This window comes from Arvicanthis niloticus, chromosome 2, assembly GCF_011762505.2.
Source record: "Arvicanthis niloticus isolate mArvNil1 chromosome 2, mArvNil1.pat.X, whole genome shotgun sequence".
In the NCBI taxonomy this organism is placed as follows: Eukaryota; Metazoa; Chordata; class Mammalia; order Rodentia; family Muridae; genus Arvicanthis; species Arvicanthis niloticus.
The window spans coordinates 63117065-63144042 of NC_047659.1; the positions used below are offsets into that span (position 1 = coordinate 63117065).

At 33.2% G+C, this 26978-nt stretch overlaps 2 protein-coding genes across 5 annotated transcripts; both read right to left on the reverse strand.

Annotated features, from left to right (window-relative positions):
- Positions 1–8317, reverse strand: LOC117704632 (olfactory receptor 4C15-like). 2 transcript variants are annotated; one of them, XM_076929099.1, is made up of 2 exons: positions 8113–8317; positions 1–2927 (listed from the first exon to the last, which is right to left on the reverse strand). In XM_076929099.1, the coding sequence occupies exon 2, from the start codon at positions 2885–2887 to the stop codon at positions 1952–1954; it is 936 nt and encodes a 311-aa protein (XP_076785214.1). In that variant the 5' UTR covers positions 2888–2927; positions 8113–8317; the 3' UTR covers positions 1–1951. The 2 variants fall into 2 exon arrangements, with proteins under 2 accessions (XP_076785214.1, XP_076785215.1); XM_076929100.1 differs by lacking the exon at positions 8113–8317 and adding an exon at positions 3728–4012.
- A 6355-nt stretch (positions 8318–14672) lies between these two features.
- On the reverse strand, positions 14673–24962 carry LOC117704633 (olfactory receptor 4C15-like). 3 transcript variants are annotated; one of them, XM_076929101.1, is made up of 5 exons: positions 24699–24962; positions 22243–22355; positions 20848–20958; positions 18292–18464; positions 14673–17562 (listed from the first exon to the last, which is right to left on the reverse strand). In XM_076929101.1, exon 5 carries the CDS (start codon positions 17500–17502, stop codon positions 16567–16569), a length of 936 nt encoding a protein of 311 aa, XP_076785216.1. In that variant the 5' UTR covers positions 17503–17562; positions 18292–18464; positions 20848–20958; positions 22243–22355; positions 24699–24962; the 3' UTR covers positions 14673–16566. The 3 variants fall into 3 exon arrangements, with proteins under 3 accessions (XP_076785216.1, XP_076785217.1, XP_076785218.1); XM_076929102.1 differs by lacking the exon at positions 18292–18464 and adding an exon at positions 18695–18764; XM_076929103.1 differs by having other exon boundaries at positions 24865–24943.
- Positions 24963–26978: the final 2016 nt, after the last annotated feature.

The window sequence follows — 26978 nt, forward strand, 5'->3', positions numbered from 1 at the left end:
ATAACTGTTAGGAGCATATTACAAAATTCTATTCTTTAAACTAGTAGAAATGAAAATAGGCAGAGGTCACTCAATGTTATTTTGTGTCTACAATTTGTAATTTATTTTCTCCTGGCATATTCTTACTAGTGTCCACAATTGGATATTGGGTACAAATTGAATAATCAAGATAATGTTTAAAATTGACATATAAAAGTTTATTTTAGATATTAGATTGTGGTTAGAATATTTTATTTCATATTTCCAATTAAAATCACAATCAAAATTTCATAAAGCAATTGAACAACCAAGAAAATATTTACATTTTCTAAACTAATGCATAAGAACAAATAAATGATTTAACACTAAGAACTTCTATGGGTATACTGAGGGCATTAAGAAGTCCTTTCTGGCATGACGCAGACACATGACAGTCACAGAGATTAGGTGGGCAAATCCCTCTAACACATAATGCTTTTGTTACACATTTGGTCTCATCAACACACATTATTCAGATATTGTTCTACCAATATCTTAATTCTTTAAACACTCTCTAATGAAAAATTAATACAATCTCACATATCCTCTATAGGATCATGTTGGCTATGATAAATAAAAGGAAGGAGACACAGAGTTTTGAGATATTATGCCCATAAAATTCAATTAGCCTGTTAGTGTTCTTGGTTATGAGGGAAATATGTAATTAAATTAGTTTTTTGCACACTCTATTTGACAGATTGGCTTTGTAAAACCAAACCATGAAGTGACGTAACACATGTGTTCATTTTAGTGACCTCTATTAATAATTATTTGATTATGATGATTTTCATATGTATGCATAAAGTAAGAATCCTAAAACCACCAAAAAATTCAATTTGTTATTTTTTTAATATTAATTTTAAATCTAGGTCTTCTAGATTCTATTACCTCTGTAAATAGTGGAGAAAATGTAGTCACTATGTGAGGATGTTAGTCTGACATTAAGTGGAGCCAAATGCATGCCTTTGTTTGACCTAGAAGACGGTGCCTTGTAGATATTTTTATATAAAATTAGGGGATTGAATTTACTGGGATGGGACAGTGACTCCACAGAAAAGAAAAAAGTACTCATGCTTTCTACTAGACATGAAAGTATCTACCTTAAAAATCAAGTTAAATGATGCCAGAAGACCTAAATGTATGGCTGTGCTTTTGCTCCGTTCTTTGCATTTCAAGGTTCTAAGGTCTCACAATATTGCTCAGAAACCCATTTTCTCTTTGAATAGTTTTGGTTGCTTCTTTGCTAGTTTCAGGTACACAAATATTGTATTTTTTCAACCTTTTTGTATAGAATATAGTGGTAATGACACATATTGTAATTGTTAAGTTTCTTCAAATATTCCCATACATTTAAGACATTTAAAATGAAATAGAATTGGTTTTATTTTTTTATAGAACAATACTGAGTAGTCAATTTACAGTTAACATGTCATCTCTGAAAGAAATTTATCTACTTCAGTATTGATGCATTTTCTGTTGAATGATGTCATGCCTTTTTCTATGCATAAATTATGAGGTGCTTGTGTAAGTAAATACTGACTACTTTATTTTTTACATTAACTGTAGTCACACAATTTTTCTCCTTGCTCAGGGAGGCTTTTGGGTTTATGTTTTACACATGATTTGGAGATGGTGTTTGTGCCTGCACAGATGAATGTAGAGATCCAAAGGACATTATATATGTCCATCTACCGTTCTCTATTTTCTTGAGTCAAAGACCGGACTGAGCATTGAACTTGCTCTTTGTTAGATAAAATAGCTGCTTACTAAGCCTATTGGATTCACCAATCTTCACTTCAACACTGTTGGTTTAAACATATGTTACTATGTCCAACTTTTTGCATATGTACTTGAACTGAACCCAGGTCCTCCTGGCTGCACACCAAATACTCATATTTACGGATTCATCTCTCCAGCACTGTAAAAGTATTCTTTAATATTTATCAGAAACCATTATCAATCTCTTCCACATTTTCCTTATGGCATTCTTCATTTCCTTATTCCTGAATGTGTAAACCATAGGATTGAGCAATGGTGTCAGGACATTGGCAAATATAAGTGTGTTTTTTTCAAAGGAGAATGGAGATGAAGGTCGTGCATATATTAATATGCATGGGACAAAGAACAAAACAACAACTGTAATATGGGAGCCACAGGTAGAGAGAGCTTTATGTCGGCCTTCAGAACTGTGGGCTCTCAAAGAGAACAAGATGACACCATAGGAGACAAGCAACAAGGAGAAGATAATGATGCAGATAGACCCACTGTTAGCAAACACCAAAATAACAAAAATGTGTGTGTCAATGCAGGCAAGCTTCAGTAATGGGAACAAGTCACACATATAGTGATCAATAACATTGGGTCCACAGAAGGGTAACTGCAAAGTAAAGACAATTTGTATGATGGAATGCAATAATCCCCCAGCCCATGCTATGGCTACCAAAATACCACAGAGCTTTCTGCTCATAATGGACAAGTAGTGCAAGGGCTTGCAAATAGCCACATAACGGTCATAAGCCATAGCTGACAGTACAATCACTTCTACTGCAGTAAAGAAGTGTATGGCAAATAGTTGGGTCATGCAGCCTTCAAGGGAAATGGTCTTCCTTTCATAGAAGAAGTCTATGATCATCTTGGGTGTTACAACAGAGGAAGTACATGCATCCAGTAAGGACAGGAATACCAAGAAGAAGTACATAGGAGAACCTAGTAGTGCAGGGCTGTAGATGATGGTCACCACAATTATCATATTGCCACCAATAGTTGCAAGGTAGATCAACAAAAATAGAAGAAACAATATTTTCTCAACTTTCATGTTCTGAGAAAGGCCGAGGAGTATGAACTCACTTACAAGGCTTTGATTTTGCATGATTCTCAAGAAGACAGAAGCAAATTATGTTCAAGTAAATCTACAACAATAAGGGGAAAAGGCTTCTTGTTATTTATAACATTACCATCAAGTTGTTTCATTCTTATGCTAAATTATAATAATTGACATTGTTACCGTTGAGATATTAGAAATGTTTTCTAGTACAATTGTATAGAATATAGAATGAAAAATGAGACAAATTATGTAATATTTAAAAATAGCTATATTTTATCTTTGAAAGCTCAACTGCTAGAGGATTTTTGAAGTATAATATTAGCATATCTTTTGACATTAAACCTAGATATGAACAAAATAGCAGAACTCATGACTACAGTGGGTGGCTGGCAGTGGCCCTGACTCAACTACTGATTACAAGATGAGGCAAAAGCCCTGTAGGGACATGTAAAAACCACAGTTACATCTTCGATGTGTTTACAAGCACAACATGTATTTGAACCTCAAATAAATTGATCTTTTTTTAAAATAGGAAATTCAGTGTGGAAAGTGTTTAGCTTTGTACTTGATACAGGTCATGTGTCTTAAGTTATAAAATTTCACTTTTAAATGATCAATTGAAAACATTAGCAGAAATTTACTAAAATCATCCTGTTATCAAGTGACAAAGCACAATAATTCATAAAAAAAAAAGTTACTTCTCAGCTCTCAAGGTTCAATTTGCTAGCACATTGCAGGGGTTATTGTTGATATTTTAATATAAATGAAAGGAGGTTAATCTGAGTTCTTCAAAATATAAACAGCAGAAATGGTGGGACATTTTTTATATTAAAACTTCAGTGTGTGGCCTATTTTTCTGTGTGCTATTTTCCAACGTCATCTTACTTGTTACTGCTTGAATGGAATATCATGAAAAAGGCAACGATGGATGTAAAAGGATGAAGATTCAGAGGCTATAGACCAATCAGCTATGTTTTTGGTAGGAATGGGAAGCTGAAAAAGTGAAACAACTCATTGAGTAAAGATTAAAATCTTGACACTTCATTCTTTGCTACTTAGTATACAATGTTAACTTAAACAATGCTAAAAGAAAAATAATTCCACAAAAATTATTATTTAAAATTTACATTATTTAGTAAAACTATAAAAATATATTTGTAAACAGTTTACTCACTCATCTACAAGAATTTTTTTGTTTTGTTTTTTTTTTTGTTTTTCGAGGCGGGGTTTCTCTGTATAGCCTTGGCTGTCCTGGAACTCACGCGGCAGACCAGGTTGGCCTATAACTCAGAAATCCGCCTGCCTCTGCCTCCCAAGTGCTGGGATTAAAGGCGTGTGTCACCACCGCCCGGCCTACAAGAATTATAGGAGAGTCAATTTGAAAATATCCAAATGTTATCAGTGTTGAGATAATCTTAAAAACCTAGAGGTAAGTCATTCACTTGTAAATGGAACATGCACAAAGGGACTTCTGATTCAGAAACCTTTCTTTTTTTATTTTTTATTGGATATTTCATTTACATTTCAGATGCCATGCGCTTTTCCCATTTCCCCTCCCTAGAAAACGCCCATCCCATGCCCCCTTTTCCTTTTTGCTTTTATACAATTTTTTAAAATGTTAATCAAAGGCTTTATGAGTTTCGTAATGCTCAATCAGAAGTGTAACCCAATACCCAACCTAGATATATCAACTATCTTTGACTGGTGGAGAAACATGAACATCTGCCTTCATGCTACCCCTCTCTTTCTCTCTCTTTCTCTCTCTCATCACCTAGGTTCTCCTCTCCTTCATCTTCTCCTCTCCTTACTCCATCTCTTCCTTTCTATACTCTTTCCCCCTTAGCTACTCCTACATATCACCCTTCCTGTTAAAATAAAACTTTTCTCTCAAAATACAATTAGAGCATAATTATGCCAATTTGTTCCAGTGAGGCACAAGATAGTCCTAATACCCAGTCCATCATTTTGTTGACTAACTAGAACCTCTGTCATTTCTCCTAACCAAAACACTTAGTTTTGAACCTGTTTTTTTTCTTGGCTTTAGAGTGAATGTCAGCTGAAAACCATCCACTCAGGTCTTTTCTCTCAAATAGCCAGGATTGGCTATAAGACTATAGGTCTTCAACCCCGCCAGAAATTCAGAATGACTGAGTTAACTGAAATTATGGGAAACACTAAGCATAGCTTCTAAAACTTAGCCAATCTATAGAGACCGCTGAACACCTGGACAGTCCCTATACTACAGAACGTTGAAGCATCAAATCTTCAGCCTTCTGTCTCAGAATCATCTGACAGACCTTAGTGATGCAGAATTATTAAGGGCTGATTACTCTGTCTAGGCAGATATAATCAGTCGACTATTCTGCAAGTGTATCCTTTTCTGGACAGTAATTTGTCTGTAGATGGAAAGAGGCCATTCTTGCCTAGTGGCTGTATCACCACAACTGGAGTAACTCCAAGGATGCTCAATTTCTTCTTAGAATCTAAAACAGGAAGCTGTCAGGAGCAGACATGTCTCTAATAAAAATGAACATTAATATAGAAATGTTTGTAACATCAATTCTATGGACTTCTGACATTTTGAAAACCAACTATCCGTGTAACAGAAACCTTTCTTTTACAAAGAAAACCAAATGAAGGAAAGAAGTTCCAAGGAAACAAGGCTCAATGTCAATTTTAAAATTGAGTAAATCTTAGCTTCCTCTTTTATATTGTGCTTTTGATGCTCAGTAGCACCAAAAAAACCTGGTACAATCATATCTCCATTAAAATACATCTAATATTTTGTTTAGATATTAACAATGGGGAATAGGGTAATTGTGATTTATGACCACAGAGGTAATGATTTTATATTATTAAAAGGTTATTGACCGAAACACAAGGTATAGTCTAAGTTGAGTTCTATATCATAAGAGTTTACAAAATGAAATTTAGGCTAAATCTAAGTAAACATTGTTATTTAGATAAGGAATATGTATCTATGTTTTTTTAATAATCTTGATACATGGATACACAATAAAACATTTTGACAGTATCAAGTGAACACTTATGCGTGATTTTCTGTAGTGTACTGTTCTATATAATTTATGTTAATCTAAAATTATAGTCCAAGATTCTGAAAATAAGATAGCAAACTGAAAGTCCTACATTATGTATATTTGCCAATTCCCCTCACAACAGACTCATAAATAAGACACAGACACTCATATGCATGTACACACACACACAATCCTAAATAAAAAAAATAGTGAGATATCTTTACATGTAAGAGGAACCAGAAATATATCAAACTACCAGACTTTAAAGTATTGGTCCATGAAGGTCAAACTAAAATTTCTCATTTTTGTGGAGGCCTGACCAGTTTTGATATAGACCAGGTTAGACTCACCGTTCAGCCTAGGAAAATTTAAAATCCAGATCTCATTTCCTCCCCCTCCAATCTTGTTCCACTATACCCAGTCAAAACTAAAATTTATTTCAAAATATGCTGCAGAATATAAACTGAAGGATATGTGTGTGTGTGTGTGTGTGTGTGTATTATTTTAAACAGTATCTACACAATATCGTAAAATTGCTGATTATTCATCAGAACATTAAAGTCAGATACCAACAACATAATATCTTACTTTACCATTTTTGCACTAATAGCTATGTAGTTGGGTATTAAAGATCTGACCCTTATTTTGACCATGGCGACTCTGTCATCTCCTTGAGGTATGATCTTGGGAGTATGCTTTCATGTTCCCAACTGTCCACATTTCCCATTACTTTTTATTAACCTTAGCAAAATAAGTAATAATAACACCATGTAAACTATGTATAATGTTTAAAACCATCAGAGAAGAACAGAGAGCTTAACATTCTTAGCAATTAATTTTAAATGTATTTCAAATAAGTATGTAAATATTATTGCAATGAGAATCAAAATTTAAAATATTTTTTGAAAATGTCTTTATGTTAAATTACATAAGTATATCATATTTTATTTAAGATTATTAACTACCAATGAACTATTACTAGGTAGCTATAAAAATTTCTTTCTATAACTCTCTAAGAAATGCATTCCCCTCAGATTCCTTTGTCTCTCTATGTGTTGTTCTTCTGAGTCCCCTTAATATTTCAAATTTACTCATCTTACTACTATTTTGAAATGTGTGAAAAAGGACTTTTTTTATTTTTTCTTGTATACTCCTCTTCTGATGTCTTGGTGATTCTGCTCATTTAAAAAAACAGATAAGCCAAGATTTAAAAATAGCTTAACTGAAGTAATTCAAAGCTTCAGTTTAGTTTTTGCTGAATGTTCAGAGGCAGAAACCTAATGCTTAGGGGAATAAAGGTGAATATAAATCAGAACAATTCACTTTGTAAATTAAGTCACTCAGAAAATAAAATTGTTCCTCTCTGTACTATGAGTTAGTATGAAAACAAAACATTTTATAGTCATTAATACTATAGAGAGTTTGGCAACATTTTAATCTACTGTGACCTTATATTAGCATTCTTTAAACAACCTCAAGTTTATATAAACATAAGAATATTGTAGACAGAAATTGGAGTGATCACTACTTCGTGGAGGTGCCAGCTATGGCGCCAAGAAGTCTATGAGTCTTCTTGACCAGCAAACTCTTGAATGGTGGTTAGTACAAGGCTCCACTCTCATAAGAGAGAACCACTTACAAGTAGCATCATGACTGAATACCATGAGACATCCTTAATGTAAATTAAGACATATTAGAGAACAAAAACTAAAACAAAATGAGAGATAATAGAAGAAAAAAGTTGATGGCTTTCTTAACTGCTTGTTTTAAATATGAAGTTGAAAATATGTTTAATTTTACTGAACAAAATAAAAAATGCTCAGAGGGAAGGGAACTAAAGAAAGAGATCAATGCAAAAAGAAGGAAGGAAGCAAAGAAGGAAGGAAGCAAGGAAGAGGGAAAGAAGAAAGGAAACAAGGAAGAAGGAAGAAAGAAATGGCAAGCATTTTGGTTGCAAACAATTGTTAGTCATTGGACTCTTGAACAGTTCTTACTTTTGTGTTCTATTTTCTGGGCTCCCTGAGTATAATTTTATTCTCTGTTTTATACCCTGATATTGGCCATTAAAACCCCTTTAAAAACACCAGAGTTAAAATAACAGAATACAACAGTAAAATGAAAAATCAATATTTGTATCCAATGCAATGAAAGGACCACAAACCCAAACTTTAAAGTGCTTCATCACAATGTAAAAATCATCTCTGAAAATATAATACATGACAGGAGTCTCACCTTGTGTCAGTATGTTGAAAATCTGAGAAACGTCGTCTTCTAATTATAGAAAGCAGTCCATTCAATGCTGTCTAAAATGCTATGACTGTAGTCAATTTTCCATTCTACATTTAAAAGAGGAAAGTCCCTGTCAATAAAAGTGGAGGATTTAAAAATACTAAGTGGTAAAGTGTTTCTCTTGTGCTATCTTTGATGTGGTTTAAGAATAAAGGAAAAATAAAGGAGCTAAAATTCTTTTGTAATCACAAGTAGAATTTAATATAGTTTAGGCTATCTACCTGTGAGACTTATTCTTAGCTCCCTAAAGATTTGGACAATTTCTGGCCCCAGGAGTTCAAAGACATAAGTCTGTGTGCTTTTGCAATTGCCAGAGTGTTTAGTACACTTCAGCCCAAAGTTAATTCTCAAAATGGGTAGTAGAAATTAGAAACTTACATGTAGCTGCTTGCTTAAAGAAAATGATTCCTCTTTCAAGTAAATGTTATTGTTGTTAGAAAAAAAAAACTCTTCAGTGGAGCTCTGGTACTCATTTGTGTTTCCCCTATTTATGAAGCAATGTTGAAAGGACAAATTTTATGTCATTGCTGTGCAGTTAGCTAATGGTGCTATTTGTTCATAACTAAAATGGCTTTATCAAAGCCAGAATACAGCACTACATAACATTCTTTCTTATAACCCAACTCCAGTATTCTTTCTGTTCTCTCTTTCATAGTATTCTCTTGATCTAGGAGCAAGTATGAGAGCTGTTCCATTTAGAAATACACATTTAACAGTGACTTACATTCAGAATGTCAGAACTATGAACCTGTGCATTAAGCCCCTACCCACTGCAAAAAGAAGCTACTTTAACAATATCTAAGAAGTACACTAGAAAATGGGTATACATAAAATTTTAGTTAATATTCTTTTACAAAAACAACAGTAGGTGCTCTTGTAGGAGTTGTAATCTTTTCCATAGGCCTACGGCCAAGACTGCAGTACCAGTCACTTGATAACTTTTGTGGAATAAGTCTCAAATCTATTCTGAAACATTTTGGTTAACCTCAGATCATCCATGCTACCATGGTACCAGTGGGGATATCTTCCATTATGGGTCAGTATTTCAGTATGCCATATTCACAGCTAGTAAAACCATTAATTTTTCTTTGAAAACAAATTGTATAACCTGTTCTGGAATTGTAAAAACTAGCCAGGAAGGCAGATTGTTCTTAAGAAGTTCTTAATTGTGAGTGAATCTATACAGAATTATAAATAAGTTATCTATTTTCCACATGAAATCCCGTGAAGTAACCATGTCCATTCCAAAAGGAAGGAAGGAATACCTAAGTAATGACAAAACAAAAGCAAGAACAGCAGGTCCAACTCCATAATTCAACTCCCTACACTGTGGGCATTTGAGACTTAGAATCATTAGAGACATAAACGTACAAGAAAGCTCTTCCAGTGCAGCTCTGCCTATCATGTAAGCATCCTTTCTCCTCATCCTTTCCACTCCTGCTTGGAAACTGCTTCTGTCTATGGCCCATGCTCTGGCATCATCAGCACCCCAGTATCTCCATTGCAGCTTAGGTTTCACATTTATAGGGTTACTCAGTGTCCTTTCAGAAGCTGTTTCTAAGATCTACTTCTGTACCTCCATTCTTCTATCAAGCTTTCTACTTTCAAATGTATTTGCTTTTCCACAATTTAAAAACAATGATGAATGAGATCTTGCTAAATAACATGTCTCCTATGAATCTAGAGCATGGCCAGAGGAATGTCTTTTTGGCTTAAAACCTCTTTTCAGATATATGTAGTCTGTCAAAGTTAATTTGTTTAAATTATTTCCTGACAAATCCCACTTTTTAAAAAATCCCACTTTAAAAAAATATATTGGTTTATCTTTCTCCTATTTTTTCTCTGCAGACTTGAGTATGTGTTAGAGTCTAAATGTTCCTCCTGCTTAAAATGTAAATAAACTAGCTCATTCTTTTTAACTCACTTTACCAAAGTACTCAGGACATAAGCAGAATAAAACCAGACACTTGGCCAAAAGACTACACAAATGGTCCCTGTTCCAGTTTCTGATAGATTCTTTGAATAACACTGAGACCTACCTAGTTGAGACTCTACTGTTTATATTCCAGTATTTTGTCATCCTAACTTCCAACAGAATGGCCTAGGAAGCTCTGTGTTCTTCATACTAGAGTTTTTATAGTTCATTTGAACAAATTTGTATTTATTGCAGCCAGAAAACAGTTTAAAGCCTAAAAGCAAACATATGTAGTCATTTTTATAAGAAAAGCAATTCATATCAACAGCAATGTAAAAAGTCAGGTTTTTAGTTTTCCATACAAGTTGAGGATGCAGTCTATTATGGTATGGTGGCTTGAATATGCTTGGCACAGGGTGTGGCACTATTTGAAAGTATGGGCTTGTTGGAAGAAGTGTGTCACTGTAGGGAAGGAATTGGAGACCCTCCTAATAGCTGCCTTGATACAGTCTGCTTCTGCTTTCCTTTTGAGGAAGATATAGTACTATCAGTTCCTCTAGCACCTTGCATGCCAAGACACTGCTGTGCTCATGCTGGGATGATAATGGACTGGACTTCTGAATATGCAAGCCAGTCCCTATTAAATATCGTCTGTAGGGAGCTGCAATATAATCTGCCACCCCAAGTTGGCGCTAGCCTCGTGTCTTCTCCAGATGTAAACAATTATCTGCGCAGCTGCTAGGCAGAAAGGCGTGCCAAAGTCACTGAATGTTGGGTGGTGAGCGAACAGCCAATCAGAAGTGAATACATCACTCTAGACTGTATTTAAGCCAGACCCCTTCCACAGCTCACCCCTTCCGCGTTTTCCACGTGTGTGATACAGATTAAAAAGCCTCGTTTTGCAGTAACTACCCGATCTCTGCGTCTCGTGCTTTCTCTCCCACGGATGCAAGGCTTGGGGGTGCGTGTTAGAATCGTCCCTTATAAGAGTTGCCTTCGTCATGGTATCTCCTCTCAGTAACGGATACACTAACTAAGACATACGGTAAAGGAATTATGCCCACAATAGTTTGAGGTAGATTTTCACATGTCATCAACTGGAAAAAGCAGTCATATCTATCTGTGCTCATGTAGTATTTTCATGGTATCTGAAAGATAGTGTGAAAAATGTTTAATGCAACAGGGTACAGTTATGAGACTAGGACTTGAACAAAATCTTTGAAGTTGACCTTTCTACCATACTACAGAAAAAAATCACCTACTATTTTGTTGTATTATACAATTTAAAATATTTATTATTATTCACTTTATAATTTGTGAATTATGACATCCAGAAATTCCATGACTTCTAAAGTTAATAAATTCAAGATATAAGGATCATTTTTATTATATATTAAAATTTGCTCTTTTTCCTAACACAGGAAAATCCCTTGACATGGATTATGTCTTATATCAGCTGACATTTGTTAAATTGTTGTCACTGTTTGATCCTCACAATATCTCTGTCCCTAACCCTCAGTTTCAAGTATTCTGAATATATTTATATCCATTGCTCTGCTTTGCTTAATTCTATATTAACTCTATCTTTAGAATTACAGAGTGAAATAACATATAAATAATGCTATTAAGATGCATTATGACAGATATGAGGAATATATTTATATTTTATGAATAAATTCTTATTGAAAATAATGTATTCATCCAATATATTCTAATCATAAATTCTTGTCCTCCGACTCCTACCAGTCCTTCCCACATCCCCACCCACATAACTCCATTACATCTTCCTTTTTTCTCTCTTTAGAAAACAAACAGGCAAACAAAAGGCAAAAAAAACCCATAATTTAAAACTAACAAAAGTATGTGTGCATGCACGCGCGCACACACACACAAGTGCAATCCATAAAAATGCACAAAAACAAAAATTATAATATATAAATAAAAGAACAGTAACATTGAGTTTTGATCTCTTGCTTTATATTGTAATGTTAAGTGCATGCCCCAAAGGCCTGGTTGCTCCAGAGATGAAAAAGTTTGGTAGATCCAAGTGAGACTAAATGACCTAGCCCCAAAGTTATTTCTGATTGTTGAATAAAGATGCCTACAGCTATAGCTGAGCAGAATTGAGATAGGCAGCGCTTGGTGTTCCCTGGCTTGGATTTGTAAGATACCATTTGTAGATAGAGAAGAAGGTGAAGAGAAAGAGAGACACCATGGGTTAGGAGTCAAGGAAGCAGAGCCATGAGGGCTGGCCAATTGGAGTTAGGAGTAGCCTAAAAGAAACATAGTAAGTAGTTACTTGGGGTTATGGATAGGAAATAGATTTTAGCAGCATAGAGGGTAGATATCTGCCCAGCTCTAGTGCTGATTAAAGCTTATTGTAAATAATAAGGTTGTGTGTCTTCAACGGTCAAAAGCAGGGTAGAAACCCCGGAATAAGATTAAATATTTTCTACAACACAGTAAAACAAAAAATCACCCAACATAGTATATGTGACAAGTGCTCTACAAAAAATTTCCTTGAGTTCCTTTTGTATTAGCCAGCTACTACTGGGCATAGGGTATAGTTAATATACCCTGTGAGACTCCATTGGGAAAATCTAATTTTCCCTTTGCAAGCAGATATCAGTGGGAGATAGAATCTTGATTAAGAATGGGAACTGATGTCCATTTGTTCCTGTCACTTCTAGGACCTTATATGGCTTGAAGCTGCACAAGCCCTGTCCATGATGACACTGTCTCTGTGTGTTCATTTATGTGCCAGTTCTATTGTATGTGGAAGATACAGTTTTCATGATGTCAGCTCATGGTTTTTTGTTTTTATAGTTCTTTTTTTTGTTGTTTTGGTTTTTTTGAGACAGGGTTTTTCTGTGTAGTCCTGGCTCTCCTGGAACTCACTCTGTAGACCAGGCTGGCCTTGAACTCAGAAATCTGCCTTTCTCTGCCTCCCAAGTGCTGGGATTAAAGGCGTGCGCTACCACTGCCTGGCCTGGCTCACAGTTTTAAACCTCAAAATTTTTCCTAAGTAAAAATTCAAATTTCAAATAGAATATTATCTCAATATCTTTTAAGCAAGAGAAATCCTTCTTTCCAAGATATCCTAGATGACTTATTGCCTGAGTTACCAATGGTTTAGCATTAAAACACCTGTGTATTTTAGTGCTTTTCTTCTGATTTCCATTAAAACTTGATTTACTTTTTCTCATTTTATGCACTTACTTACATCTCTCATTTTTTGCTTTTAATCTAATGTTTATTATTAAAGATGATTTGCTCCAATTTCTTCTTATTGTTGACATAATCAAATATAATCAACTAATTGTTTGAGTGTGCATATTAATGGGATACCCTTATGGTAAATGTATGACTCTGTGTGTGTGTGTGTGTGTGTGTGTGTGTGTACATAATCTTGCACATAGAGGCAAATAGTCAACACTGTCTTATTTTACCTATCACACCCATAATTATTGTTGCAGGATCTTTACTGAACATGGGACTCAACCATTTGTTTTGACTCACTGGCCAGTTAAATCATTCTTGAATGCAACCTCACCAAAAATAGGATTTGGAGCATCTGTACCATTTCTATCCTTCTAACAGGTATTATGATTCTAAACTCAGATTTTCAAACATTACAAAAACTGAGCTACAAAATCTTAGTTTACTTTGCATATTTACTAACGTTAGTGCTATAACTTTTACAGTTCTTATCTTTACTGAAGTTATAAGATAAAAAGGAAAAGAAAATCATGGCTTTGTAACCAAGAAACAGATGAAAGAATAGTTGGAGGAGGATGGAGGTTATGAGGTTGTGAGGATAATTTAAGACCTGCAATAAAAATAAAAATCTTTTGGGAAGAAAAACTAATAAAAGGTTTTGAGCACATCAGTGCTTCACCTCATTTATAATTTTAGAAATATTTTTTGCAATAATTTCAATCTTCTAATTGAAAAATAGTTCTCTATTACCTACTTCCAGATATCAACACACATTTTCTTTATCTCTTTCACTACCTAACAATATATTTATAAAAAGTATTCAACTATGGCCAGTTATGGTGAGGTACACTTCCAGTTTCTGCATTGCAGAGGCCAAGATTGGCCGATATCTATGAGTTGGAAGCCAACTAGAGCTACATAGTTCAGACCCTCCCTCAAAACAATAAACAACAAAAAACTAACCAAAACAAATAGGAATTTAAGAAAACTACTACAATTGCTAAAATAATTGAACAATGTATTTATATAACTTATAGTGCCCCCAAACTAAAATATGTTAATAAATTTTAATGTGCCTAAACAAAATCAACACAGAAAATGAAACAAAAAGCTTAGCAACAGCTGTTAGGAAAATCTCAGCAAATTCTTATCGTAGTTAATGTGAATAAAAGCAAATGTGTGTCTTCATTTTTTGGTTGAAAATTGAATTTCATTTTCTAACTTTTATATCATCTCTAGAGTTCACAATTAGACACTGAGTATTAAAGTACTAAAAATAATATTTGAATTCAATGTAATGGAACAGAAATAAATCTGGTTTTCGTTATTACATTGTAGTCAGAATAACATTTTATTAAACGGCTTCTTTCCAAACATTGGATTCACAGTTTGACAAAGCTATTATATGTTAGAGCTCCATGTTTCAAGCTAATTCTTAGGGACAAATGAGCAACTTAGCATTGGAAACATCTGTGTGTAGGGAGGGGTCATCAACAAGTCATGACAGACACAGAGAGTTGGACAAATCTCCTTAGCACATCTCTGCTTTAGACAGGTTGTCAAGATAAGGTTGTAACCCTAGTATCAATTCTTTATTAACTTTCAAATGTGAAATCATACAACCTCAGGTATCGTTTGCAGGCTCTTTATATTTGCCCTGTCATCTAAAATTGAGGAAAAACAAACATAGTTATGCTTGCAGACAGGAGCTTAGCATAACATAATATATTAGTCCTATTCCTATCAGGAGGACTAATTCTATCAGCACATCCCAGACACCTGTCATTGGTTATGCTCATCAGAAGGTGCTTATGAGTATTGTCCTACTGAACTGTGTCACAGTGATCATTAGATTGGGGTAGTCAATTCACCCAAAAGAATTCTGGCTGATCTTGTAATACTTTGTCATGAAATTCAAGAACTAACTCAAAATTTCTTTCAGAAATGAGTGAATCCATATTAAAGATAAAGTCAAATGACAAATGCATAAACTTTGGGTTCCATTTGTCAACATCTTTCTGCACTTATATGTTTCAATGTGTTTCTGTGTCCCTTAGAAATCTTTTTTCCTTAAAATTATGTCAGTACTTTTCTAAGGTCAATTGTACATTTATAATTGGCAGCCATTTTTAAAATATATATGGCTGTTTTACTTGCATGTGTGCTTGTGTACCACATGGATGACTGCTGCCTTGGAAGCAAGAAGAGAATGATAAATCCCCTGAAACTAGAGTACAAATGGTTTAACCCCACCATATAGGTGTTGAAAATTGAATCCAGGTCCCATGGGATAACAGCAAGTACTCTTAATTTGTGAGCCCTCTCTCTCACCCCTTCAACCATTTTAAAAATAAAACAGGGTTAAGGGCTGTCATTTTAATACTTGAGCCTCTTATAATATACCATTAGATTTATATGAACATAAAAATATAAGGCTTTAATTTTCATGTAACAATATTTATTAGTCAATTGATATATTTTTATTAAATGTCATTCCTTTCTGTATAACGAGAAATCACTGTTTATTTAACTAAATAGTGACTTCTTAATTTTTTATATTATTTTCCAAGTGTACTTTTTTGTTTGTGTTTGTGTCTCTGTGTCTATGTGTGGATAGCATAAACATGTTTGTACACATTTGTAGAAGGTTTTATGCCTGTGCGCATGAATATAGAGGAACGGGAGGGTTTATATTAATCTATAGCCCTATACCTAATTTCCTTGGGACAACTTATCCCTTGAACAATGTTTACCTACTAGATGAGCCATCCTCTGAGCCATTGAAATCCACCTATTTCCTCTTAATTAGTATAGATTAAAGGTTTCCTGCTGTACCTGGCTTCACATATGGTTTCAGACATGGGTGCTTGGATATAGGACCTCCTGCTTGTATAATATAATTTGTATAGTATAGTTTGTATAGTTCAATTACATTGAATTCAAACTTTTTTTTAGTACTTTAATACACAATATCTAATTGTGAACTCTAGAGATGAGATAACAGTAAGAAAATAACATTCAACTTTCAACCAGGAAATGAAGACACTAATTTGCTCTTATTCACACTAACTACTGTGAGAATTTGTTGAGATTCTCCTAACAGCTGTTGCTCAACTGTTCTATTTTCTGTGTTGATTTTGTTTAGGCATGTTAATCTTCCCACTGCCTGGCTTCTGACATGTGTTCTTGGGCTAAGAATCTAATGTTTGTATAGAGAGGTTTCTTACACACTGATCTATCTCCCCAACATGAAAAGTAATATTTTAAAATTTATCAGAATCCACTATTAATTTCCTACACATTTTCCTGATGGCATTCTTCATCTCTTTATTCCTGAAAGTGTAAACTATAGGATTGAACAATGGTGTCAGCACAGAGGCAAATATAAGTGTGTTTTTCTCAAAGGAAAAGGCAGATGAAGGTCGTGCATATATTAGCATGCATGGGACAAAGAACAAAATCATAACAGTAATGTGGGATCCACAGGTTGAGAGAGCTTTTCTTCGTCCTTCTGAGCTGTGACCTCTTAGAGAGAAGAGGATGACACCATAGGAGACAATCAACAAGGAGAAGATAATGATGCAGAAAGACCCACTGTTAGCAAACACCAAAATGACAAAAATGTGTGTGTCAGTGCAAGCAAGCTGCAGTAATGGGAACAAGTCACATATGAAATGATCAATAAAATTGGGCCCACAGAAGGGTAGCTGCAAAATGAAGATAATTTGTGTGATAGAATGTAAGAATCCTCCTGTCCAGGCCACCCCTACAAGAGTACCACAGAGCCTCCGGGTCATGATGGAAGAGTAGTGAAGAGGTTTGCAAATGGCCACATAACGGTCATAGGCCATAGATGTCAAGATAATCACCTCAACTCCTGCAAAGAAGTGGCTAGTAAACAGTTGTGTCATGCAACATCCAAAGGAGATGGTCTTCCTCTCATAGAAAAAGTCTACAATCATCTTGGGGGTGACAGTAGAAGAAGTGCATGCATCGAGGAAGGACAGAAATATCAAGAAGAAGTACATGGGGGAGCCCAGCAGTGAAGGGCTGTAGATGATGGTCACCACAATTATCATGTTGCCCCCAATAGTTGCAATGTAGACCAATAAAAATACAACAAATAGTACTTTCTCAACTTTTGGGTTCTGGGAAAGCCCCAAAAGTATGAACTCATTGACAATTGTCTGGTTTTGCATGGTTCTCAAGAAGACAGTAAATGTTCATAACTACGTTCATAAAAATATGTTCATAAAAATCTGCAGTAATGAGAAAAAGGCATTTTTATTATAATTGAGGACAGAATATTATAGATTCTGTATTCTGTAGAATTATGTTAAAGGTAAAAATGTTTTTTAAACAGCTACATTTTGAATATTGGTGATTTAAGCAACTCTATGTATAGAAGAAAAATGGTTTTTCTTTGAATGATCAGCTTTTATCAATCTATACAGAATTTTTGGATGCAATCATCACAAAGGCATTTTGAAACCATATTCTAGATATTAGTAAAAAGTCAAGATTACTAGTCATGTTAGCCAACTTCATTATAAGTAGTTTGTGATAAGTAATTGGCACACTACCTCTATTTAAATAGGCAAAATGTACTTTGGTGCATGTGAAAATCCTGGCTACATGATAAAATTGTTTAAGTGTACAAATCATAATGGCACTTGAAATGAACTAATCTATCCATCCTGGAACAAAGAACTCTATGATAAATACTCAGCAATTTTCATGACTTATCCATTGAAAGTGTTGAAAATTCATATTTAATTCAGACCTTTTAAGAGTGAGCAGAATTTTTAAATTATTTTTCCATGACAATCAAATGAAACTATTGTAAAAACAGCAATTAAAACAAACAAAAATAACTGCTATTAGGACTCAGCTTCCTAGTCAACAGTGTGAGGCAAAGTCATTGATTTTATTTTATTATACTAAAGTTACAACCTAACAGGTTGAAGTTTTAAAAAAAGACAATTAACCTTGGGTTATTGGAGCTATTGGCTTGAATACATATGAAATCTCCATGGAATGTCTCAGCAGCATGGAATTGGAGATTTATTTTTCTCAGTGAGAACTTCAAAATAGTTTCTACCTCCCACTCTCCATAAAGTTTAAAGAATCTTATCATGTGGTCCATATATTAATGAAGCATCTTGATAAAGGTAAGAGAGAAAACAAGAATCAGAAGTAGTGCTGAAAAAACTAGTATCAACACATAGCTGATGAAGAAAATATACTTGTTGAATATAATTTAGACCCTTGAGACTCAATTATTTTCCAATTATTTATACAATATAACCTTTCTCAGAACATGTAATTCAGTGAAATGTATGGTTTGCAACTTACATAAAATTTCTATAAAACATGTTTTTAAAAGCTTACCTGCCAATTCTCCAAAAAAGTTAAACTTGAACATACCAAAATGTTACTCATGGTAATTATCAGTACAAATCTTGAAAAAAAAAAAAAGATTCATTTTTAATGCTGAATGTTTTACCCACAGGAACCTCCATGAACCATCTAGGTAAATATTCCAGCTCTCCAATTAATTTTCTCTAGATAATGTCAGATTCACAGGATATCTACAGTTTTCTGCAAAGGTCTTTATTGCAGGGAGACATTTCTTTAATGAGAGATTAAACCTATACTTATCTATGGATATAAGAACAAGTATTAAGAATGTTGGGCATAGGTGGGAGAGGAGATCCTTGGTCCCTGAAGGCTGAACACCAATTGGGGAGGAATTCGAGGGTGGGGAGGTAGGAGTAGGGGGCAGGTGAGGGCACACCCTCATAGAAGCAGGAGGAGGGGGGATGGAATAAGGGGTTCCTGAATGGAGGGGGGAATGTGGTAAGGTGATAAACTCTTAAATGTAAATATAATGTAAATGAAATAAAATTTAAAAAAAAAGAATGTAGTTAGGAGAGTGTTGGTAGTAGATTCTCCTCCAAGATCCATTAATTCACTAATATTCCTAAATAGTTGGCTTAGTTCTGGTACCTGGCATGAATTCTCTCTTGTTGAGTAGGCCTAAGGAGCCAAAAGATTTTAAGATTTTATAAAACTGAACGTTTTCTGTCAAATTTATATCCAAGTAATATCTTAGAAGCTACACACAAGATGTCTCATCAGCATGGCTGCCAAAACAAGACCTGAACAAGGATGATACTAATAGACATGCTAACAGAGAAGGAATAATATCATGGGCTTCAACCCTGGACAAGAACTATAAACAAATAAACAATGCTGAAAATGAAAAAAAAATTATCATCCCCAGTGAAGGAGCCTCCAATTAATTAATAGCAAGCCTGAAATCATATACATAGAAATAACATTATATAGGCTGATCAAGTTGTATTTATATATTTAGCAATGTGTGTGTGTTAGTAAAACAAAAATTAAATAAATAAAGTTAATGAATTTAAAAATGAACAAAAGACTGTATGTAAAGAACTGAAATGAGAAAAGGAAAAGGGGAAATTATGTAATTATATTTATATTAAACATATTAGCATAAAAATTTAATAAAAATTTTATGTGTAAATATTTGCATATATACAAATATACACTCATATACACATACACTCATACACAAGCACACATGTACATGTTCATGTACATATACATATATTCATTCATGCATATGTATGCATACATGTATGCATATATGTAATGGTTGCTGAGAGAGAAGTGACATTTTCTTCAGTGGTTTAAACAGCTAACTCATACTCCTGGTAACAAGACAAATGAAACTATGAAACTCACTGAGTTACTGAGTTGGGGCTAGGACTGTAGCTCAGTTGGTAGAGACTGCCTGACTAGCATTTATTATATATATATGTATGTATATATATGTATATATTATATTAGTGTGTATAATATATTATATATATCTAATATTATAATACATATGAATATATATGAATTATATATCTAATGTTATAATATATATGAATGTATATATTCATTATATTACAATATAAAATATATTGATATATTATAATATATATTGTATATAATGAATATATACATATGTATATGTATCAATATATTAAATATTGATACATATGAATAATATATTATATATTGTAATATAATGAATATATACATTTGTATATGCATCTAGCAGTGTATATGTACATAGAGTGTTATATGTACACATATATGTAAGTGTATATATACATATATTGTTGCAATTTTTGTTATAAATTATTTATTTTTATTAGAATAAATGCGTAATTAAAAATAATGTATTTGTACTGAGAAGCAAACTATTATTTTTTAAATGACTGTCATGTAATAAGAATTAAATAATAATTTTGATTATTAGCCTGTATTTTTATGACATCAGATATATTTAGTTTAAAACAACATTTTCATGACAGTCTCAGAGAAGTTTCTCATCTAAAATATGAAGTCTTCATCTTCTTATAAGCTAAATCCCCTAGGAAACCTTAGTAAAAGCAAATAGTATAGTTCATTAGATAATACAGAAACTATTTAAGAGAGACTAAGATTGTCACTACATAATTTACCAGCTGTCATTCAAAGCCAAATAAAGAATGAAGAATTGCAATGAATAAGGAGATCACAGGTCCTGGTCAATGAATGGGATATCAAAATGAAACCCAGCATTTCTTACATTGCTGAAAATAGAAAATAGAGAAAAATTACTTCCATATCTTGAGATTGCACTCAGATCTAAACACTCATAGTTTTCAATGGCATGACTCAAGCTACTTTATGATTTCCCAAAATTCTATATACTTTGGGTTTGATTTGTGCAAATGATATACTACAAAAGATTTTCAAATTTCTTTTGTTAAAAATAATACAAAAATTATGATTGAAACTGGAATGTAGGAAGAGATGTCAAACATTAAAAACAATTTGTCTCAGAGAATGACACAGAGCAGAAAAGTTAATTTTAGATTTTATCCCTGCTTTTATGTAGCAAACATTGCTAAGTTCTTTTCTTTACATTTATTTACAAAGTAGAATACTTTGTATTGTAGGCTGTAATAAGACATGATTTCTTCAGTGCACAGTTCTTCATAATGTTCTTAATAATCAATGTTAGTGTTTAAAGTCTTGAAACACACTAATAGTTCTGTTTCAGATAGCTTCATTGGCTGAAAATAACCAAAATGACTGGGGGATTCCATGGAAACCAAGACCTTATGTAAAGTAAACATTAACATTTACTATGTTATAGTTGAATTTCCCAGTTACATCAAACAAAACAATACAATTATTTTTACAGTAAAGCAAATTCCAAAATTTGTATTAAAATATCCACAATGGAGACTACATTCTAATCATTTATGATCAGAAGGGTTATAATTTTATATAATGTAGAAGATAACTGACCCAAACACACAAGATTTAGCCTAACTTGAATTATTTACATAAGGACAATTTTTAAAAAGTAACCTAAATATTTTGAAACTAAAATCATATATATATATATATATATATATATATATATATATATATATGATAAATGTTTTTAAATCTTCTTCAATATCTTGTTCAATGCACGCTCAGTGAATCAGTGTGGTATTATCAAGTCAATCTATGCCAGTGATATTCTGGAACATCCTGTTTCATTTCATTTTACTTCTAGTTTTAGAGTAAATAAATATTAGAACATTTTCTTATTTTATTTTCTGTTGTGAGAGAGTTGTGAAGGAGTAGGATAGGATAAAAAACATTGTTTTATGTATTGTTTACATGTATTAAATTCTCAAAAATAAATAAAAATACATTTTACAGTAGGTAACAAAACAGCTTTATGTATAATACTGATTTTGTAATATAATGGACTGAGACACCTCAGGCCTTATGGTCCATGAAAGGCAAGTGGTTGGTTCTTGTTTGAGTGTGGGTTTGATGAGATTTAATGTAGCTCAGGTTGGACTCAAACTCACCTTGTAGTCTAGTATGATGTTGACTCCTACATTCCTGCCTTCACCTCCAAATTCTGGAAATAAAAACTTATGCTAGTACATCCAGCCAAATCCATAGTTTTTATCATCATATTCTGAAAAAAAATTTCAAAAGGAACTTGTGAATATGATGTCTATGACACTTAAACAATGTCTGTACATCTGAACTGAGATAAAGAGTAGAATCAGTCTAAAGAAAATATCTTTTTTTATAACATTTTGAAATACATTCAATTAAAATGACACTTCTTCAGTATGCAATGTTTTCAGAGCACACTTTAGATGATAATGGCAGAACCCCAAACATGTTAAATTTATTGAGGTAGCACTCCAGCCCCAAAACTTGTTCTGAAAATAAAATAAGATGAAGAAAAATTATAACAGAATATAATGTAGTATCTAAAATATTGAAAAATAAGAAATATCTAAGTCATCTATAAAGGGTATGATATATAAAAAAGACCATTACAAACTGCTATCATATGACACTGTAGGTAAAGCTATTAATATGAGTATATCAGTAGTGAAATATTTTAACTTTTTGTTAAACAGAAAACAGTTGAAAGTTCATTATAATGTTTTAAATATACTCTATAACATAGAAATAAATATAAAATTACAGACTTACTTGTAATTGACCTGTTGTTATTTTTAGTAAAGTACTTACACTAAGATTAAAACCCACAGAATCAAATTTCCTTTAAATTTCTGAAAACAGCTTGTGGCTTGCAGACCAGGTTACCAAAAAGTGGAAGCAATGAGATCACTTGGGAAGATACCTCACATTGACTATTTTGCTGTTATCATCTTTTCATGAATGGTCTTATGATGAACTCAACACTTTGCTACTTCCAATGCTCTTTGATTTCAAATTCATATCTTCATACAGGAACCAACTCATTGTCTCTATGTTTCTCCTTAAATATTCTATGACCTTCTATGATCAAGCACTCATGCATTTAAAATGATAGATCTATTCCTGATCTGGCTCAGGGTGTCCTCACAAGAGAAACTGTGACCACTGAAACATCTCCTGAGCAGTGACCTTGGGAAGATGCTAGCTTTATTATATGCATCGCCCACTAATTCCTTCTCATTCATTTTACCAGAAAAGTTATTTATATCAATAATTTACCTACAGATAGGATGTCTTTGTTAATTGTGATATAACATTCAACAAAATTTCCAGAAGGCAGAGGAGCACAGTATCAATATAAGCAATTGCTTTAAAATATATTACATACAAATAAATAATGTTTTACAAATAACAGTAAATTATAATTTCACTTAAAATTGTTCTGTATAGTAAACTCCATAAAACCATCATATTTTTAAATCTAAGATTATTATTTCTGTATTTATGGCTAAGAAAATGCCTTTTTATGATCCTGTGGGAAATACCTCCTTTTAAGATTAGTTTCTTTTCTTTTCTTCCAATTGTTGATCTCCAGATTTCCCTAAATATCTCAGTTTGTCCTGTCATAGAGTTTCTGAAATGAAAAAAGGGACTCTTCTCTTTTTCTCACATCATATATAATGGATGATGTCTTGATGATTCAGTTTACATTTAAAGAGAGATACTAGCACTGAATCATTTCAGAGTTTCAAATACTTAGTTTTTCCTCAACCTGCCTGCGTTGGATATTAAAGATTAGTAGAAGATTAAATTGGAATAATTCACTCTGTGATTTAAGTCATACTTTTTGAGCATTAGTGTCTTCTCCTGTGTTATGTGTTAAGTCTGTATTTGTGAAAACAGCCTGTTTATTTGCTATCAATAACTATAAAATATATAAGAGCATTTTAATCACCATGCTTTGCATTCTTTAAACAACCTCAAATCATACCAGATTTAAATGCCAATGTCATACTTATGAGTCTATGAACAAATAAATTAACATGTATTTAGAAAAAGAAATATTTTTGAAGAGATCAAAATAAAAATTGCACCATACTTCTGAGTTTTTTGGTTCCAACTTGAAGATGAAACATTTAAACTGTGTTTAATATTATAAAACTTGAGAAATAAAATCAAAATGAAATGGATAGAACTTCCTTGGACAAGAGGAAGAAAGAATAGAATAAAAGAGGAAGAAAGAAAGAAAGGAAGGAAGGAAGGAAGGAAGGAAGGAAGGAAGGAAGGAAGGAAGGAAGGGAGTTTGTACCATAATAACATTTATTTGAGCCCTGTGACCACTTGAGCCATCATTCATTGTGAAGTGTTTTGCTATTGTCTCCTTGTGTGTCATTTTATTCACTTCAGAACCACTGGCATTAGTCACACAATCTCTGTAATGGAAGCAATATGAGCACCAGAATTTTTACCACTCTCAAGAATAGTTATACAATGAATATATCATGATTATATTAAATGTTACATTTTACCACAATTTAAAAATCATCTCTGAAAGTGAAATAATGTGCTTTATAAGCCTCACCATGTGTCAATTGTGGGAAAAAATTGAAGACGCACATCCTTCACTATCTTTGGTCAAATGTCCATTCAGTGGTAGTCAAGATTTTCAGTTTGTTTTCAGCATGTTCTTTCACACGTAAAGGAAACATGAGAACAGCTCTGGAAGTGGGGGTGAAGGATATTATTACCTCTGCTACTCAAGTGCTTAGTTCATCAAGGCTGCAAAACCAATAAAACTGAAGAATCCAAAATTCCGTATAGACTGCATCTGGACTTTAGAAAGGTTTCTGCCAGACATTATGAGTCTGTGAAACTAATTCTTAGATCCCTCATGATTTGTAAAATTTCTGGTCCCATGAGAATCCAACACACCATTTGTATATTTTCTCAGTTAATTGTATATTTATAATGCTTCTTTGTTTATCCAAAATCATGCTGTGTTTTCATTTAATTTGGGGAGGGTTCTATTAGATAAATGCTTTTTAATGCCATCATCTTAATAAAATTGTACACTATTTTACAGTAGATGAAATGAAGTATCTGTGCAGAATTTAGACAAAATGTTTCCGTCAATGAGGTCTATTCATGAATATATAAGAAAATATACATTACTTTGAAAACATTATTATTTCTTTGCTAAGAAAAGCATTCTATGTATAAATAGCTGAAATATGTACATTCCTAGGAACATTGTTTATTTTATCTAAGAATATTTTTTTATTTTACTTGGTTTTTACAATTTTATGCATGTATACAATGTACTATAAACATACTGACTATTCATAATGATTTCTTCTCCTCTTCCGAATTTTCCAGATCCTCTTATTATCAACCACTCCCTTCCTTATATTCATGTCTTTTTGTTTAGCTACTGAATTTAATAAGAGTTGCCTATATGAGCACAGATATGTGGCTAATTTCTAAACCATGAAGAACTCACCTACACCTACATACCTGAAGAAAATACTACCCCTCTCTAACTTTAACTGTCTGTAGCTCCTTAGTAAAAAGTGGAGTGTCATAATATAATGTTGAAGGTCCTGGTCAAATGCTAGTTTTGAGGGTTTTTTTTTTATTTGTTTTTGTCTTTGTTTGGTTTCAGATATCCAAACTTGATGGTTTTTTCTTGGTTCAATGACCATTACATATCCACCAGACAATGTATCACAACATACTTCTGTATTCTCCATGTTTTACATTATATTCTATATTCTATTTTAAGATACTTTCTGGTATTGAAAGGGACTATTGTAGCTGTCCCATTAAAAGATGAGCAGTAGTCATCTTAATCTCTTAACATTATTTATCCTAAGTTTTTACAAAAGCTAAAATTCTCTGCATTAACCTCTGTCAAATTCTAAAAGAAGCTGAAAGTTTAAATAGTTTATGCTGAGAAAGGATTTAAGAGGCAATTGGACATCAAGTCAACTTAGCAATAAAAAACAAAACAAAAAAAAAAACAAAGGAAAAAGTAAAAAAAGAAAGAAACAAAACCAACCAACCAAACAAAATATTCTCCCTAAAATCTGTGACCTCACTAGCTACAGACTTTTACCAAATGTTTTATATCAGGTGTATGTATTTGAGAATGTTTCTAATCAGATCTGAAAGGGACTTGTTATCCCAAAAACTGCTGTTACTATTTCACCAGTGGGAAAATTGTATCTGACAGCCCCATATGTTAACACTGAAAGACCTGAGATAAGTATAACATTTGATGATTTTCTCCTCCAGAAGCAAATCTATCACTATGGGAACTATGGACAAGTATGAGCAGCCAACAGAAACAAATGCTCAAAGGAATCTTACTTTGAGAGTCTATGAAATTAAAATGTACTTAGAAATTTTATACACAAAGTGACACAGATTAAACATTCCCATTCTACAAAAATTGTCTGATGTCAAACATAGGAATGACAGAACTAAAGAACAATGAGAACTCAGCAGAGCAAAACATGTGCTCTAGCATTTGATGCATGTAATGTGTCATCTCTTTCCTGACTCTTCACATCTTTTGCCAATAACAAACAACCTCTCCCATGTATTGGTTCCAGTCTCTGAAGGCAGGTAACTAGAGAATGTCCTATGACTTTGGCATTTACAGTACCCCTAGGTCTCTACTACATCTTGGACATCCCCTTCACAGCTTCAAGTAGTCACCTTCTGTGAATTGTTGTAGGGACTACAGCCATGACACACATGGTTTAATTTCAGCTTCTCTGCAAAACGATGCAACAGCTCTGTGACCCTCTAGCACAGTCTTATATCTTTCATTCCTACAAAACCAACCCCACAAATACAA